The 17221-nt window shown below is 29.8% G+C and overlaps 1 protein-coding gene across 1 annotated transcript; it reads left to right on the top strand.

The window, feature by feature from the left end:
• The first annotated feature begins 3573 nt into the window (after positions 1-3573).
• On the top strand, positions 3574-16987 carry LOC147806918 (uncharacterized). The gene is made up of 11 exons (XM_087167402.1): positions 3574-3676; positions 9122-9146; positions 11162-12476; positions 13521-13624; positions 13787-13878; positions 14033-14124; positions 14285-14376; positions 14537-14628; positions 14787-14878; positions 15038-15129; positions 16475-16987. Exons 1-3 carry the CDS (start codon positions 3576-3578, stop codon positions 12092-12094), a joined length of 1059 nt encoding a protein of 352 aa, XP_087023528.1. The 5' UTR covers positions 3574-3575; the 3' UTR covers positions 12095-12476; positions 13521-13624; positions 13787-13878; positions 14033-14124; positions 14285-14376; positions 14537-14628; positions 14787-14878; positions 15038-15129; positions 16475-16987.
• The last annotated feature ends 234 nt before the right edge of the window (positions 16988-17221 follow it).

Below are 17221 nucleotides of genomic sequence, written 5' to 3'. Positions count from 1 at the left end.
ATAGCTTTTAAAAAGTTTCGAAACTTTTAAATTTTTTTGCTAGTTTTTCATACATAATTCCATATTTGTTCTCTAAGAGGAAGGGATGATAAAGTTGTGACAAAGTGCGTAAAAACTTATTTTTTGCAAGATTTATTCAAAAAAGGAGAACCATATTTCATTATTTCCTTGGATATACTGTAGCAAAAATATAACGGAATTAAAATTAACGCCAAATGCAAAATCAGTTGAATTTTAAAGTTTGACAAGTTATTGTAAAATAACTGGATTCTGGTGTTTCTATCATATTTCAGTATCGAAATTCTGGTAATTTCTGCAGAATTCAATTTTTTCCTATTTTAAGATCTTTAGGAAAGATTAAAAATTAATCATTGAAAAAGTTCAGTTTTTTCTTATTTATGTCAACATGGTCCTACAGGATCGTAAAGACACAGTTCCCAGTCGAACACCGAAATCAAGCATCACTGGCTGCGGTGAGTAGCGGGTGGGTGACCACTTTGATCAGCCTGCATAGGGACAGAGGATGCGCGGTATCGGTCCCCGTTAATCTGTTCTACCGAAAAGTGCTTAACTTCCAGCGCAGAGGTCGTCGGGCTACCAAAGCAGGAGAGCCATCCCCTCTGCAGAGTATCAAAATTGCGATGACATGTCTTCGGATCATCCTCAGGGATGTTTCCCAGACCGTCGCCAATAGCCCATTGTGCAGCTCTACTGCGACGTAAATAAAGTACCTACCTACGACAACGCAATTTTTCAACGCCCACTATGAGTTGAAGAAAAGCAAAGTTTGTAAAGCGAATTTTCCTCCCTATCCCCTATACGAATGATCTCAATTTTGATTCCCCCCCCCCCATTTCACTGACGAAATGTTAACGCATGTGTAGATTTCGTTTCCACTTCTTCCTGCAGTATGCATATTAACTCATTTCGGGAAGTAATATTGTGTTTTCGAATTCGTTTGTCCAATTTTGCCCACAAATGTTCAATCAGGTTAAGGTCTGGTGACTGTGGAGGAGTTGGTAATTGTTGCGGAGTGCATACCCTCCAACTTATGAGGATTTTGAAAATAATTCTTTCTAGTGGTAGCGAACCAAAGTAGAAATTTTTAAAGCAAATGGATCTCTCATAAAACTTTTATCAGAACTTAAGAATCTAGCCTTATGGCCTGCACTTTTATAAGTAATAGTGGACAAGTTACGCTAAAATTAATTTTTTTTAAATATTAAGACATTAATTTTGCTACCGTCTGAAAAGATTTCTGAAACTACGGAAATTCCGTAGCAGTTGGAGGGTATGGCGGAGTGTGACAGAGAAGATATTCCTTCACAATTTCAGCAGTATGTTTAGGGTCGTTGTCTTTTTGGAAAATAAAGGTATTAGAAAGGTTTAAATTTCGAGCACTTTCTGCTAGATTTTTCTTCAAAATATCCAAATAAACATACCTGTCCATGACTTTATCAATAATATGCAAATTTCCAACTCTATTCGAAGACATACACCCCCATACCATCACTCCACCAGCTCCATATTTAACAGTTGGATTTAAATTTCTCAGATTCAGTTGTGTTCCCGGTTTTCTCCATTGATTTTAAATATTTTAAATTTACTTTCATCTGACCAAATTACACTGTTCCAATAATCTGCCGAGGAGTTCAAATAAGTTTTTGCAAAAGCAATTCTTTTCATTCGATTCGTCTTAGAAATGTATGGCTTAGACCTAGATTTGCGTCCGTGATAATCAGGGAAAATTTCCTTATTGCTTGTTAAAAAAATATCTTTTGTTATACTTACAGCAGAAAGTTAAGGATTTTGCTTAATTCGTAAAATAATTTTTCTTTCTTCTCTCTGAGTAAGCTTCGTTGGTCTTCCACATCTTGGTTTTACAGCAAGATTTCCAGTATCAAGGTAGTTCTGAATAACTCTTTGCACACTAGAATGAGGCCTCCCAACTATTTTACCAATATAGCGAAGAGTTTTACCTTCATCTCTCAATTTTATAATTAACTGTCTTGTAGCTAAAGGAATTTCCTTATTAAGTGACATTTTCGTCAAAGAAAATAGCACTAGCATCTTCCCATTAACTCGAAAATAGATTTGAAGCTCAATGACCTTGAAAGTGTAATCCGATTTGCATTCTCAAGTTTGAAGTTTAAAATTAAGATAAGAAATTCCTCGCCCTTTCTGGTTTGTACGCAAACTTTATTGGCCTTGATTTTTGTCCAATTATCTTTTAAAAATTAGTCTGCATAAATTATTGGGCATGAAAATATTTTTGTCAAATAATTTTAAAGTTACTAACTGACGTTAAAGATTTAAAATAATAAAATTTTAAAAAACCGTTTTTTTCGCACTTTAAATTCGAGTTTGATATTACTTTCGTTAATGTACGCAGACTTTTTTGACTAACTGTATATATATATATACAAATTACATTTCGCGTATTTACATGATTCATATAAAAATTTGTATTAAAGTAGTATTATATAAAGTAGAACGCGATTCACGATTCATTACTTCACATGTGTTTCAAATCTTATTTTTAGCTACTCATATTGATGCGATTGTATTCATGTGGTTTGAAAATCACGCATCCATGATTCAATATTTCGTGGGTTAAAAATAAAACAACGTAATTTCTATTCACATACTTTACAATTGCACATCACGATTTATATTTACTCAATTTAAAATTAAACATCGTGACTCGTCTTCACCTGATTTCCAGAATCATGATTCGTATTCATGCATTTTTTTAAAAATGCATGAATACGAAAACTGTAAGTTTTCTAAAAACGAAAATAAACGAAGAACTTAAAAACGAAAAAGGTTAAAACGATAAAGGTAAAAACGAAAAATGTAAGTTTTGTATCTCGCTTATTTATAAAACATTTTTATATCATTTAGATTTTAGTGTTGATTAGAATAATTAAGGGCCGGGATAGGTTGATTGGTAGGACGTTGGACTCTTGTTCCTGAGAGCGAGATTTCGAACCCAGTGCATTAATTGGTGACCGGTGCAATTTAAATTTGTCAAGGTCACAAAGCTCTCCAAGTTCCCGTAACAAATTAATATCTCTGGGGGCACTGATTGATCGCCCAGATCAAAACTACTATCTGTGGAAGAATGAATGAATATATGAATGGGTGTGCTTTGCAAAACGGGCTGCGACGTATGTGGCTGATGACCCCAAATGGCGCCACTGAAAAACAAGAAACATACCCTCTGCCTTAAATTTCGCTTAATTTCCCTAGCAGGCTTGCTGACTTGGCAAGTGGTAATAGAAACAAAAACGATTAATCAAAAAATATTCTATGTCATTTTTCTGCTTTTATTTTTATATTTTTATTTAATAATTGAAGTATTGTCCAAATCTGTGTCAAGAATACAAATCTTTATAAATAATGATTGATATCAATTACTGAAGATACAATCAACTAATTGTTGACCAGATATTATTTGCTTCCTTCCTTTCATCATTTTATAGTGTCAAAAATTTATTATATTAAATGAATGATCTTAATAAATTTTTTAATTTACTTATGTAGTTACATTTTTGATATTTTTAGATATCAGAATGAAAAGATCCCATGATATGGCCGGGGGCTCAAGTGCTCCCTCTGGATCAGCGTCCTCAGGCCCTTCTGGTTCTGGACAGGAGGGTCAAAACAAGAAAAGGTATGAAGATTAGAAACCTTGTTCTTATCTATCAGTTTTAGGGGTTTAAAAAACCTATTATCTTAGTATCTATGTATAGTATACTAGGTACCTATTACTACAGTATTAGTATTACAAATAAGTATGACTGGCTTCCAAACACTTTTTTAAGCTCTTATATATATATTATAACCGTCGTTGTGCAGCCGACCCAATTTTGGGTTTACGACTACAACTCCGTAGCCTTGTTATTTTGAGCCCAATCCAGAAGACAAGGAAACTTCTGGATCAAGTATTGGGGGAAATTTGCCTTCGTGGGGGACTTTTTGAGGAAACTAACCCGCCGTTGCGTTGCATGGAGAGGAAAACCACGAGAACCTCCCACGATTATCCTGATGACAAAGGGACTCTAATACATGATCCGTTTATCACTGAGGATATTTTACGTCAACACTGTGGTCGGTGCAAGCCAGATGCGAAATTCGTAACCGCCAGCCATTGCTGGGATTCAATCCCGGTTCGCCTCATTGGAAGGCGAACGCTCTATCCACTGTTTTATAATGTTTTTCGATAATTTTTTTTTCATTCATAATAATAAGAAAAGGCATGAAACTAATCGTTCCAAACTTAATGATTACCAGCCTAACTGAAATTTTGTCTTTCCTCTACTTTAAATTTACGAAAACAAACTTAGTTTGAATTAAGGAAGTATCCATTAAGGAATAAATAATTGTATTACAATAATTATTGCCATTGTTAGTGTAATAGTTATAATATCAAGTCAATTGGAAGGATGTCTGAAGATTTCAAAATTCCTTTAGTAATGGTTTTGTAGATAAAAAATGAAGGAATCAGTATTAATGAATATGTCAGTATCAGTACTAAATTAAAATGCAGATTTCAAATCACTTCCAAATGATATTCTAAGTGAAAATAGTTTAAGTTAAAACTCAGTTTCAAAAGATGAAACTAGCTCGCCAGAATTAAATATTTGATCGCCAAAGATGCGAGAATAATGTTTAATAAAATTTATACGTCAAAGTGTTATTGCTGTAAGCATTTGTATTTTTATTTGATATTATGCGACTACAATGTTTTTTAAACCTTAAGTGGATGTTTTGTCCTATTTACAAGCAAAAAGGTAAGCACTTATTAAGCAAAAGCATTCACAAAGTAAAACAAAGTTACTTCTAAGAATTGGTAAAAAAAAAAATTTGATTTTGTACAATGTTATTATTTGGCTTTTTTAAATTTTTTACAAAATTATTTTTCATTTACTTATTTACAGTTATAAAATAATCTAATTATAATTTTTTTTTTTGTGAAACATTCGATTCCTGTAATTTCCACACGAAAAGTTATTTAGTATGCAAAACTTATTTATTATTAATACATTTATACATTACCATATTCAGCCTAATCCCTTTTTTATACCATATTAAACTACGTATTTTTTCTAATGCACAATTTAAAGTTTCACCAGTTTTTATTAGGTAGATGCCGAGAAAAATTAAAATTAATTTAAAAAATTGTTTTAGTGACAGTGAAAAAATATTTAAATGGGACGATTAATATTTAAATGCGATTAACTTACGAGGAAGTTGACTTACGCGCGCAAAGAGAATTTCCTTCATATTTTTTTCGCTAATATTCGATTGCTAATCTTTTTTTTTTAATTATAAAATACGATGTTTCTTTCTTAGTAGTCTAAAAATTTATTCGTAATTTAATGAAGAGATTTGAATAAAACACTTTATTCAAAGAATATTGAGTTTTATAAAAGTATGTTTATGATGGAATGCGATTATTTATCAGTTCTTTTTTATTTTATTTTTTAGCTTGTTTTTTTAAAAGCAACGTTTGCATAAATTTGGAGTAATTTATTTATCAATTTCTTGAATATATATTTTATAATTATTAATAAAATACGTAGTCAACATTTTTAAGCATCTTAAAATTTCTCAACGTCTTATCTATCTTCTTTATCTTAAAATAAATTTGTTAACTACCGGTCTACGATTGTTTTGCGGAGTTATTTTACCAACTATTTAATTAAATTGCAACATTTCTCAAAATCTTATTCTTTAAGCTACCACGTACATTATTTTTCCTTTACTATGCAAATCAATTGTTTTAGTACTTTAATTTATATTTCCCTTTAAAGTAAGATTTCTTTAAACTATTGTCAAGTTTTTATTGAAAGAATAATTGTCAACTAACTGAGAATTAAATCTTGTTAAGAAATTAAAAATATTCTGCTAATCGAAATTGTTTGACTCAGAATAACTGATTATTTACTAAGCATACTATTTTTTTGGAAAAATTGCAATAAAAAGTGAAGATAGTCGTTTTTATTGTTTCGTATTTATTTGAGTAATAAAAAGTAAACGCGTATGGGTGCACAGCAAAAAATATAACATTTTGCTTTGTTTTTTAAATGAACAAAAAATTGCGGTAAATATTATAAAATTTTATCTTGACGTCTATTTGATTCTCGCCCTCTAACTTTTGGAAAGTTGCCCTTTTAAAAAGGATAATATTGAAAAAATTTGTTTAAAAAGTTGTTAATATTATTTATCAACTTTAGCACAATTAAAAAAAATAGCATCTCAAGAAAATGCTCGATATGCCTTATTTCGTCATCGATTCGAAAACCATGCTATTTTCAGAATCATCATCTCTGAAATTGTTCTTTTTCTTACATTAGGATTTTTCTACTTAAATAGCTTATAATAATAGTTTTAACACATGTTTTGAAGAAAATATGAACACAAATCGTGATCTAATATTTCGTAATAAGGAAACAAGAATGTTAATGATTCATTGATAATTGTTTCATTGAACCAGAGTAGTTAATTTTTTTCAAAATAATGTCGATATGATGTAATCGACCTTGCAACTATTTAACTTTTATTCTTTGGATTAAGTGTCATTTCATGCATGTCATTCGACTTAGAAATTTCAAATATAAAAACTACAAGAGTGAGGGCTTTAGTAAATCGACTAAAAAATGCATTTTTCTTTTTTTGCAGATTCTTAAAATACAGTTCTTTTCTTAAAAAATGGCGTTTACATTTTTATTCTATCCAAATTAGAAGTATTTTTAAAAAATTTTTAAAAATAGTAAACAAGGTTTCAAACCGAAACTGCCACGCCCACCCAAACCGAAACTAAACCTTGGATTCTTCTCATTTCCTTGAAAATAAGTTTAGGCCAGCTTTAAACTCAAATAGAATTAAATTTATTATTTTATTTTGTTTGACAACAACAATTATAAAAAGAATTGAGGTGTAATGAGTTTATTGATCGATTGATTGCTTCTTTTTACGAAGTTCAAAATTTTGTTGTTTTCTGAAATTTGCTTCTTCTAACTGCAATTTTTTCAGATTATTTTCGCATTAATTTGAACTTTTTGCATTCATATTTATATTATTTATTAACTATTTAGTTATAAATATGCCGCGAAGCGGTCAACGAGTGTTTAAAAAAGGGAAAGCGTTTGGTATTCATTGCAAAACAGCGTGTTCATCTACAAGCATTGAGTTGAATGAATCGGCGTCAAAAATCAAACTGGATAAACATGCAAATGATTATGATTCATTTCTGAAAAATAAAAATGCAAATGAAATAATTAATTTAAATTTATTATCTAATTGTTTGAATGATTCTGTGTTATGCTCAACTTGCAAAAACAAGAGCATAAAACTTAAGTTTTCTAGGCAAGTTCAAGGACTTGCATCTGAGCATGTCTTTGAATTTTTTAAAATTCTAATAAAAACTTCAAATTGAAAAGTATCTGGTTAAAATGTTAGAAATATTGCATGAAATAATTATAAAAAAATATAAAAAGTAAATAGGTTTTTGTAAAGATGTATCAAAGTAAAGTTATATCTTACTTACATTATTTGAACCGTAACGACTGCCTGTAATGTGTTCATTTAAGACCGGATAATTGAATTTTTTAAAAAAAACTAGAAAAGATAGAGTTTTCAAATACCAGATATATATTATTCAAAACACATTCTTGTTGATTATTTTTAAAATCTAATATAAATTGATGTCAGGAGTTAAATATTAATACTTTTTTTACTAAATGTTGTTTTTCTCAAACCCATGATTTTTAGCATAAAATGTACCTTTTCTCAAAAACTACTCATCCTAATGTGATTAAATTTTACACACTGTTTCTCCGTGTATATATAAGCATTTTAACCAAGGGAATTTTGACTATATACATTGACATATATTTTGTGGCTGCATGTGTAGTAAAATTTTCAAACTTTTTATGAAAATCCTGTATGAATGTGGATTTTATTTTTTTTTAAAATAATGAAAGCTCCAAATTGCAAAAGCTCTGTTAAAGTGTGTAGAAGAATGCATATAATGAATAGAAGAAAAAATTATTTAAAAATGTTCAATACTTTTTTAAAAAAGGTACATCAAAATTGGGTAATTTTAACATTATCGAGATAGGATTTCTTCTGCGTGCACCTACCCCCTTAACTAATAATTAAAAAAGGACAAAAGTTATCTCGTGAGATGAGAGCTGAAAAAGTATTGTAAAAAATTGAAAAAAAAAATTGTTTAATTAGGGGCATTTTTGTGGCGTAACTACCACTATAAATATTAAAAACGCCGAATCACTATTATATAAGACATGTTAACTCGATTCTATCTAGAGGTACCTTTTGATAGATGATAATAATTCCCTTATTTTAAACCTAAATGTTCCTTTTTTTCAGTTTTATAAATTATACTTTTTTTTTAATAAACTAATGAAATGAGTGTGTAAATAACAACCATTCTCTTTACTGCAAACCAAGTTTACTTACTACAGTGATTCTCAACCTTTTTTTTTGTGGCGGCACACTTTTAACGATTTCGCAATTTGACGGCACACAATGAAGAAAATTAGTTTAAGTTAATTACTTAATTATAATACACTGTGTTAAATAGTTTATGATAATAATTTTGAATGTGAAATAAAATAATGTGTACTACAAATGCACGTTTATAAAGGGATTGTTTTTTTCGACTAATTTTTTATTAGTTAATAACAGTTATTTTTTTGATAGTTATTGATTGTTAGCTTGTTTTTAATAGTTATTAACTGCTAGTTTTTTTTACAATAATTTTTATGATTTTGTGATTTCTTGTTAACTATTACTAATTATTAATTGTTATGTCATTTTTTTGTTAGTTATCCTTTGTTAATTTGTTTTTAGAACTATTAATTGCATATATATATATATATATATATATATATATATATATATATATATATATATATATATATATATATATATATAAAAATATATATATATATATATATATATATATAAAAATATATATATATATATATATATATATATATATATATATATATATATATATATATATATATATATATATATATATATATATAGTTAAAGGCTTTTTAAGAATTTTCTATTTTTCTTTTTGCAGGAAAGGCTTAGAAACGCCAGAAAAAGTAAGTTTATAATTTTCATTACTTGTTTTTAACAATAGTTGCTGACTTTTAAATAAAACGGTTGTTAAATTATTAAAATTAAAAGCCATACTAAATGAAATAATCATTTTAATATTATTTTATAAAAATAATTTTCCAAGAAATTATGCTACGAGTTTTATGGAATAAATTCTAAAATAAGTGCAAATCTGAAGGCGGTGATTTATTCTAATTTCCTAAGCAACAAAATTTCAATTAATTTTTTCAAAACATTGTCCAGACTAAAAATAAATGATAAAGATGAATAATAATATAAAAATAAGACATTTTGACCCCTAATTTTTAATAAATGTTGAAATAGTTTTTAACACCTGTTTCAATTTGTGAATGAAATATTAGATTGTATTTTAATAAGTTTCACAAAAGGAACTCTCAAGCAAACTAAATTAAAAAAAGAATGAAATCTATTTAATAAATAATGAAATCTAAAATAACGAATTCTATTTTTTCCTTAATGGGACGATTAGCTGTAACATGTTTGATTATTTTCTTCTTGTAACGAATGCATTATTTCTAAATAAGTCAGCTGTTTTACAGATATCTCTAAACTTTTTTTTTAATTGCCAGAATAAAATGAAAAACTTGTACAGTGTTGGGCACCTTCCATATTTGGGAAATAGAATAGTTTAGTCAAAAGTTTTAAGATAATAAAGGGTGTCCCAAAATTAACGCAATGTTTGAATTAAATAGAAAACACTGTTCTAGGCCTTTTGATTGTTATGTTTGCATTGAAATCATAAAGTACATAGGATAGTGTTATTTATGGTAACACATCGGGCCTCTACGGCTTTGCTGGCCCATACGCACTCTTTTGTTGAAATTTTTCCTCTCCTTTTGTACAATTGTGGCTGATTTTTGTTGATGCAGTGTTTAATTTCCTCTTGTAATGAATGGGTGGGCTTATTAACCTTTGATTTCACATAACCCCATAAGAAATAATCTAATGGAGTTAAATAACACGATTTAAGGGCAAATTCTTATCGAAACGAGGGAGTAAGCTACCAGGAAATGTCTCATGCAATAATTGAATTGTTTCACTGGCTGTATGGCACCGTCTTGAACCCTCCATTTTTACTAACTCTCAGCTGTCAAATTGTTCTTTTTTCAGAGTTGTTAACAGTTTACTGCATAAAAGAAACCGGCAAATTCAAATTTTGCGTTTATCTTGGGACACTCTTTAGTTTACTCCAAGAAATGGAGAAAACTCTAAAAAGAACTTCAGAAATAGTAATGAAACAGAAGCTTTTCTAACTCATGATCCATCTAAAACTGAGGATATTTTACACAAGCACTATGGTCGGTGCAATCTGGATGCGGAATTCGCATAGACCAGCCATCGCTGGGATTCGAACCCAGTTCACCTCTGTGAATGACGAACGTACTATCCTCTGAGCCATCACGGCTCAAATTATAGATATATAATCTTGCCGTGAAGAATTTTCTGGGCTTTAGAATGGATAAATAAATTAAATATTTTAAAAGTTATTTATCTTTTTTTCGAAAATATCCAATTTGGTGACTACCTATTTGAGAATTATCAAAATCTCTGCCTTATTCTCAGTTTCTTTTTCAAATTTTAAAGAGCCCAAATAATGCAGCATTGGAGTAAGACTCTAAATATTAAAAAAAATAGACTACTAATGCTCTGCACAAAACTGTGATTTTTCTCCATATTAACGTTTTGAGCCATTGTGAATATAAGCGTAGTCAGCACTAACTGTAGATAGACTAAACTTGACCAAACAGTGATGATTAACAGTTTCAAACTCACGGCAGTTATAAAAATAGCATATTATTAGCCAAAAAGCATAATTTCACATTACGACAGAGCAAATCGAAAAACAGCCTTATCTATGGATAATGTAACAAATGCTAGTTGTACCAGTTTGTTTATTTTTCACTCTTTGATTTTTCTGACAGATTTTTTTTTGTTATTTAAGGGAAACACGTAATCATAATTCTGGGATTCTTTTTAGGTCCGGGAGTATCGAGCAGGTAGAGAACAGTCTCAGGCCATGCGCAACGTCCACGCATGGTATGCTCAAGAGGAACGGAGAAAGGCCCAGCTCTATCAAAAGCGCAAAGATGAGGAGGAACGAAAAAGGAGGAACGAAGAACGCCAGAGAATAATCGAGGAAGCTAGTCTAACAGCCACTAGACTAGCTCATGAGCAGACCATCTTGCTCACAAACCGATTTATAGACCGAATGTCTCAGGGAGCGTCATTCGAAGAAGCGCGAAATCAGCTGGGCAGAGAAATAGACGAGAGGGCTGAGGAACTCAGAAGATCTATTCATGATTCCCTAAACATGTCTTTCCCTCCAGCACAGGCAGATATTGTCTCGTCTCCACATTCTTCTCAACCTGGATCTCCTATTCTCCAGCCTACACCACCAACACAGTCAAAAGTCCAGGATTTAGCACAGTCACCTGATCCAGTACCACTCCGTTCCGTTACACCACCACCACAGGCTCCACAGTCACCAGCTCCTGCACTTCCACAGTCACCAGCTCCCTCACTTCCACAGTCACCAACTCCCGCACTTCCACAGTCACCAACTCCCGCACAGCCACAATCACCTGCTCCCGCACAGCCACAATCACCTGCTCCCGCACAGCCACAATCACCTGCTCCAGCTCAGCCACAATCACCTGCTCCAGCTCAGCCACAATCACCTGCTCCAGCTCAGCCACAGCCATCTGCTCCAGCTCAGCCACAGCCATCTGCTCCAGCTCAGCCACAGCCATCTGCTCCAGCTGTACCACATAGAAGAAGACCAGGAAATCCTGGACGACGTAGTACAAGATTGGCCATGTTGACGGAAGCTAGCTCAGCTTTTCTAAAGGTGGGACCCTACACCGACCGTCTGAGGACCAGGCCTCTCATGCCAAGAAAGTACACTGCTTAAATTCCTCCTTCTCATTTTTCAAGTCTCCAGGATTCTTTAAAAATCACTTTTTATAATCTCTCCTCCTCATCTGAAGTTTTAAAGTGGTGGTGGTAAAAATAAGTTCAGTCTCCAGCATCTTTCATCCTGCATCTTTCATCCTGCATTCTTTCAGTGGAAGGAAAATCTTCTCAATGCACTGTGCATCGTTATCGCCAAGAAGTCGGCAACATCATTACCCTACAATGCCTCTAGATTGACAACTGCTGATACCCACAGTATGTGTTTCAAGACATTGAAGAGCATATAAGGAATTCGAATGATCTGTTTCTTTCATGAATTTTTGTACAGTCTCAATCTGTGTTGCTATCTCTGCGTTACCAGTTCAGCGTCTAACAATCTAGTAAGTTATTATTTTGAATTCTAGAAATTCATTTGTCTTATAAAATGTAAACGTTTACATGTGATCTTTGGCATTTAAAAAATTAATAACTAAATTAAAGCTCTTTCCTTTATATATATATATATATATATATATATATATATATATATATATATATATATATATATATATATATATATATATATATATATATATATATATATATATATATATATATATATATATATAAATAAAAACTTAGTTCTTATAGTGGTGATACTTTTTCTAACAAAAAGTGTTTATATAAAAATAGTAAAGATTAATTTAAAAGTCATGATACTACAGTGTATTCTATTTCTTAAGACATTAGTATTTTTAAACATATAGCGTTTTTCACTTTTAATTTAGGAAGACACGGAAAATATAGAATTTTCAGGGAAAATATAATTTAAGAACTTTCCGGAAGATTCTGAATTCTCTTGGGAGTATTAACAGTGTGTTACACAAAGGCGTTTCCACTTATTTAGCATTAAAACTGTATCGGACATATTTCTAATCAAGCATATCTCATAAAAACTCATCTAATACTTCTTTTCGTTATCAATGTAAATGTTGAAAAAATTATTTTAATAATTTTGCGCTTTCAATGTTCTATTAAACAAGCATATTGTTTCTTCAGATTAAATTGATATAACACTAAGATTTTTCAAAAGTTTATTCAGAGCTCTTAAAAGCTTATAATGAGCATTGTATATAGAAAGTTAGGTCTTATATTATGAATTTAAATTTTGTATTTACGAACTATTTAAGTTTTAAGTAATAGATACTTTTATCAAGAAATTTTATGAACTTAGATTTCAAGGAGCATTTCTGTAACAATGCATGAGTTTATAATGCATATATGTAAATTTTGAAATTATTATTAAAATTCAGTATATAATAAATTAAATAAATAATAAATATAATTTCAGTTTTTAAAGTCATTTTTAAATTTTACTCTTTTTAGTTAGTGGTTATTTGTTTTGTGCAATTTTTATTTCTATACTTTTTGTAATCCTTTTCTAGGGGAACTGAAGAAAAAACATTGTGTGGTTGTTAGTTATTTTGTGTCGAAGTGGAGTAAAACCCTGTTACAACACTTCCAAAAGATGATTGCAAATCTTTATATGGTAATTTAACTTTGCTTCTTTTTTCTCATGTTTTTCATAATTTTCGATGCCACATATCTGGAGAAAGGAATATATTTTATTATCTGTAATATATATTCCTTTCTCCAGAGTAGAAGATATATATTTTTACATAAAATATATAGATTTTTTATATATTCTTAGGTTAACTTCCTGTATCGTTGAAGCTTTTTGTGTCGAAGTAGAGTAAAACCATGTTACAACAATTCGAAAAGATGATTGCAAATCTTTATGAGGTAATTTAATTTTTTTTTTCTCATGCTTTTCATAATTTTCGATGCCACATATCTGGAGAAAGGAATATATATTATCTGAAATATATATTCCTTTCTACAGAGTAGAAGATATATATTTTTATATAAAATATATAGATTTTTTATATATTCTTAGGTTAACATCCTGAATCGTTGAAGTTTTTTGTGCCGAAGTAGAGTAAAACCATGTTACAACAATTCCAAAACATGATTGCAAATCTTTATGAGGTAATTTAATTTTGTTTTTTTTTCTCTCATGCTTTTCATAAATTTCTATGCCACATATCTGGAGAAAGGAATATATATTATCTGAAATATATATTCCTTTCTACAGAGTAGAAGATATATATTTTTATATAAAATATATAGATTTTTTATATATTCTTAGGTTAACATCCTGAATCGTTGAAGTTTTTTGTGCCGAAGTAGAGTAAAACCATGTTACAACAATTCCAAAACATGATTGCAAATCTTTATGAGGTAATTTAATTTTGTTTTTTTTTCTCTCATGCTTTTCATAATTTTCTATGCCACATATCTGGAGAAAGGAATATATATTATCTGAAATATATATTCCTTTCTACAGAGTAGAAGATATATATTTTTATATAAAATATACAGATTTTTTATATATTCTTAGGTTAACATCCTGAATCGTTGAAGTTTTTTGTGCCGAAGTAGAGTAAAACCATGTTACAACAATTCCAAAACATGATTGCAAATCTTTATGAGGTAATTTAATTTTGTTTTTTTTTCTCTCATGCTTTTCATAATTTTCTATGCCACATATCTGGAGAAAGGAATATATATTATCTGAAATATATATTCCTTTCTACAGAGTAGAAGATATATTTTTATATAAAATATATAGATTTTTTATATATTCTTAGGTTAACATCCTGAATCGTTGAAGTTTTTTGTGCCGAAGTAGAGTAAAACCATGTTACAACAATTCCAAAACATGATTGCAAATCTTTATGAGGTAATTTAATTTTGTTTTTTTTCTCTCATGCTTTTCATAATTTTCTATGCCACATATCTGGAGAAAGGAATATATATTATCTGAAATATATATTCCTTTCTACAGAGTAGAAGATATATATTTTTATATAAAATATATAGATTTTTTATATATTCTTAGGTTAACATCCTGAATCGTTGAAGTTTTTTGTGCCGAAGTAGAGTAAAACCATGTTACAACAATTCCGAAACATGATTGCAAATCTTTATGAGGTAATTTAATTTTGTTTTTTTTTCTCTCATGCTTTTCATAATTTTCTATGCCACATATCTGGAGAAAGGAATATATATTATTATCTGAAATATATATTCCCTTCTCCAGAGCAGAAGATATAGATTTTTATATAAAATATATAGATTTTTTACATATTCTTTTATATGGACAAGGAGTTTGATCTGCTTTGGAGCCATGTTACGGGGGCTCCGAAAGAGTTCTAAATTTTTTATTCTCGAAAGTATCCATTTCCTCTTTTATTTAAAAAAAATATTGAGCAGCTGTGGCTGAGGTGATAAGAGTGCTCCGAAATTCAGTAACCGACGTCAACTAATATTTTAATTGTAGAGCTGGATCTTCTTACATCTTTATAAATTCTAATTCAAGATGCTTTTTGTGTCATAATTATATTGGAAATGGAAAACTCACCTTGAATTGAAAAACGTTGCACTTAGTTTTTCATATTTGCTCTCAGTAATTCAAAATACATTTTAAAACACAAACTAAACGACAATAATTTTTTTTAAATATAATAGCACAAAAAGGAAAAGGGAACTCGAGTACATTTATCGAGAGCCACTAATAATCTTTCAAAGAGCCGTATGTGGCTGGCGAGCAGCAGGTTGGCCACCCCTGCCATATTACATAAGATTTCACTTTAACTCTTAATTCATTTTCGACCAAAGTTGCGTGAACACAACATTTCAATCAATATTTTTTTATTAATATGGTTATTGACAAGTGAAATGTTTTGAAAATGTATGATTATTCCTTTTAAAATTTATCATGTGTTTTTACAATGGGTTAAAGTTGCAAGTCGGTAAAAAAAGTAAATAAGTGAAAAAATTTCATAAACACAAGCGTTCAGCTAAATGGCTTACTCATTAATTTGGCGAAAGATGACTACACGCAGCATTTTATTTCTTACATAAAATATAATTTTTCATACACAAAATATTTTTTTGTCATATTGAAATATAAGCATATTTCAATAAAAATTATACCACATTTTATCAAATTTCTATGCCAGGCCTGAAATGGGTTAAAATAATTTATTTGAATAATATTTCAATTGATTCCTTAGAAAGGAGAAACCAAATGTTTTACTGATATTTTTTTTCAGTATTCAGTATTTCATACAAAAATGCCTAATTAAATCCTTTTTGAATGTGTTTTCTTTGATATCGATTTGCCGCTTCTGGTGCATTACTTTTACACACTTTCAATTTAATTTGACACATTGCATTATCTGGAATGTTTTTCTTTTTTATCTTATTTAACTCTGTGTTTCATTTTTTCATCTTGGCATTCAATTTTAATCTTAATAAAATATTCTTTTTTTAGAACAAAACTAAACTGGATGCAAGATTGTCAATCAAGACTGTTCCATAATCCAGACTTACCGTGATATCTTCATGTAGAATCTCACTTATTGAAGCTTTGATGTAGCAACGTCCTTCCAACATTGCTCTGTCGACAACGTTTGATGACCTCAGAACACAGATATGTCATTTTTATTAATTTACAATTAAGTATTTCTGTGAAAACTTTTTAGTGTAACAAATACTCATGTGTTTTAATTTTTGTTAGAAGAAAAATATTTGCCTCAAATGAATTTTCTGATTTTTGTCAGGGCTTCCCTTAGTTTTAGTAGCAAGACTGTGAGAAGTACTTTATGAACATGTAAACCAGATCACGTGACTCATAATGTCAACAGCAGTTTAACAGATGACCAAAAGAGTAGAGGGTAAAAAAATGCCCACCATTTATTGCGACCCTCAAAAGGAAAGAATTATATCGAAATTAAAAAAAAAAAAAAAACAATATTCAAAACTGTAATCGAAACGATATTCAGGCGTATTCAAAACAGTTGAATGTGAGAAATACTAAAAAAAATCTTAGCCAATGATAAAGATTATTGCAAAAATTAAATTATTTAGAATTTCATAGCTAAGGAAGAAATAATAAAGTTCTAAAGTTAAAAGATTCTATAAATTAAATATGTAAAATATTAGATAATGCAACAGGGCAAATATTTATAGTGAGTGTATTTTAGTGAGAAAGTAAGTGCATTATAGTGAGTATATTTTA

This window comes from Parasteatoda tepidariorum, chromosome 7 (assembly GCF_982258835.1).
Source record: "Parasteatoda tepidariorum strain Cologne lab strain chromosome 7, Ptep-v5.0, whole genome shotgun sequence".
Classification (NCBI taxonomy): domain Eukaryota; kingdom Metazoa; phylum Arthropoda; class Arachnida; order Araneae; family Theridiidae; genus Parasteatoda; species Parasteatoda tepidariorum.
This window is presented reverse-complemented; position numbering and strand designations above follow the sequence as displayed.

Bases quoted from the DNA above. Each gene is read 5' to 3' on its own strand.
- LOC147806918 (XM_087167402.1), top strand. From the start codon at position 3,576: ATGAAAAGATCCCATGATATGGCCGGGGGCTCAAGTGCTCCCTCTGGA. The intron at 3,677-9,121 runs GTATGAAGATTA...TTCTTTTTGCAG, and splicing joins GAGGGTCAAAACAAGAAAAG to GAAAGGCTTAGAAACGCCAG. The intron at 9,147-11,161 runs GTAAGTTTATAA...GATTCTTTTTAG, and splicing joins GCTTAGAAACGCCAGAAAAA to GTCCGGGAGTATCGAGCAGG.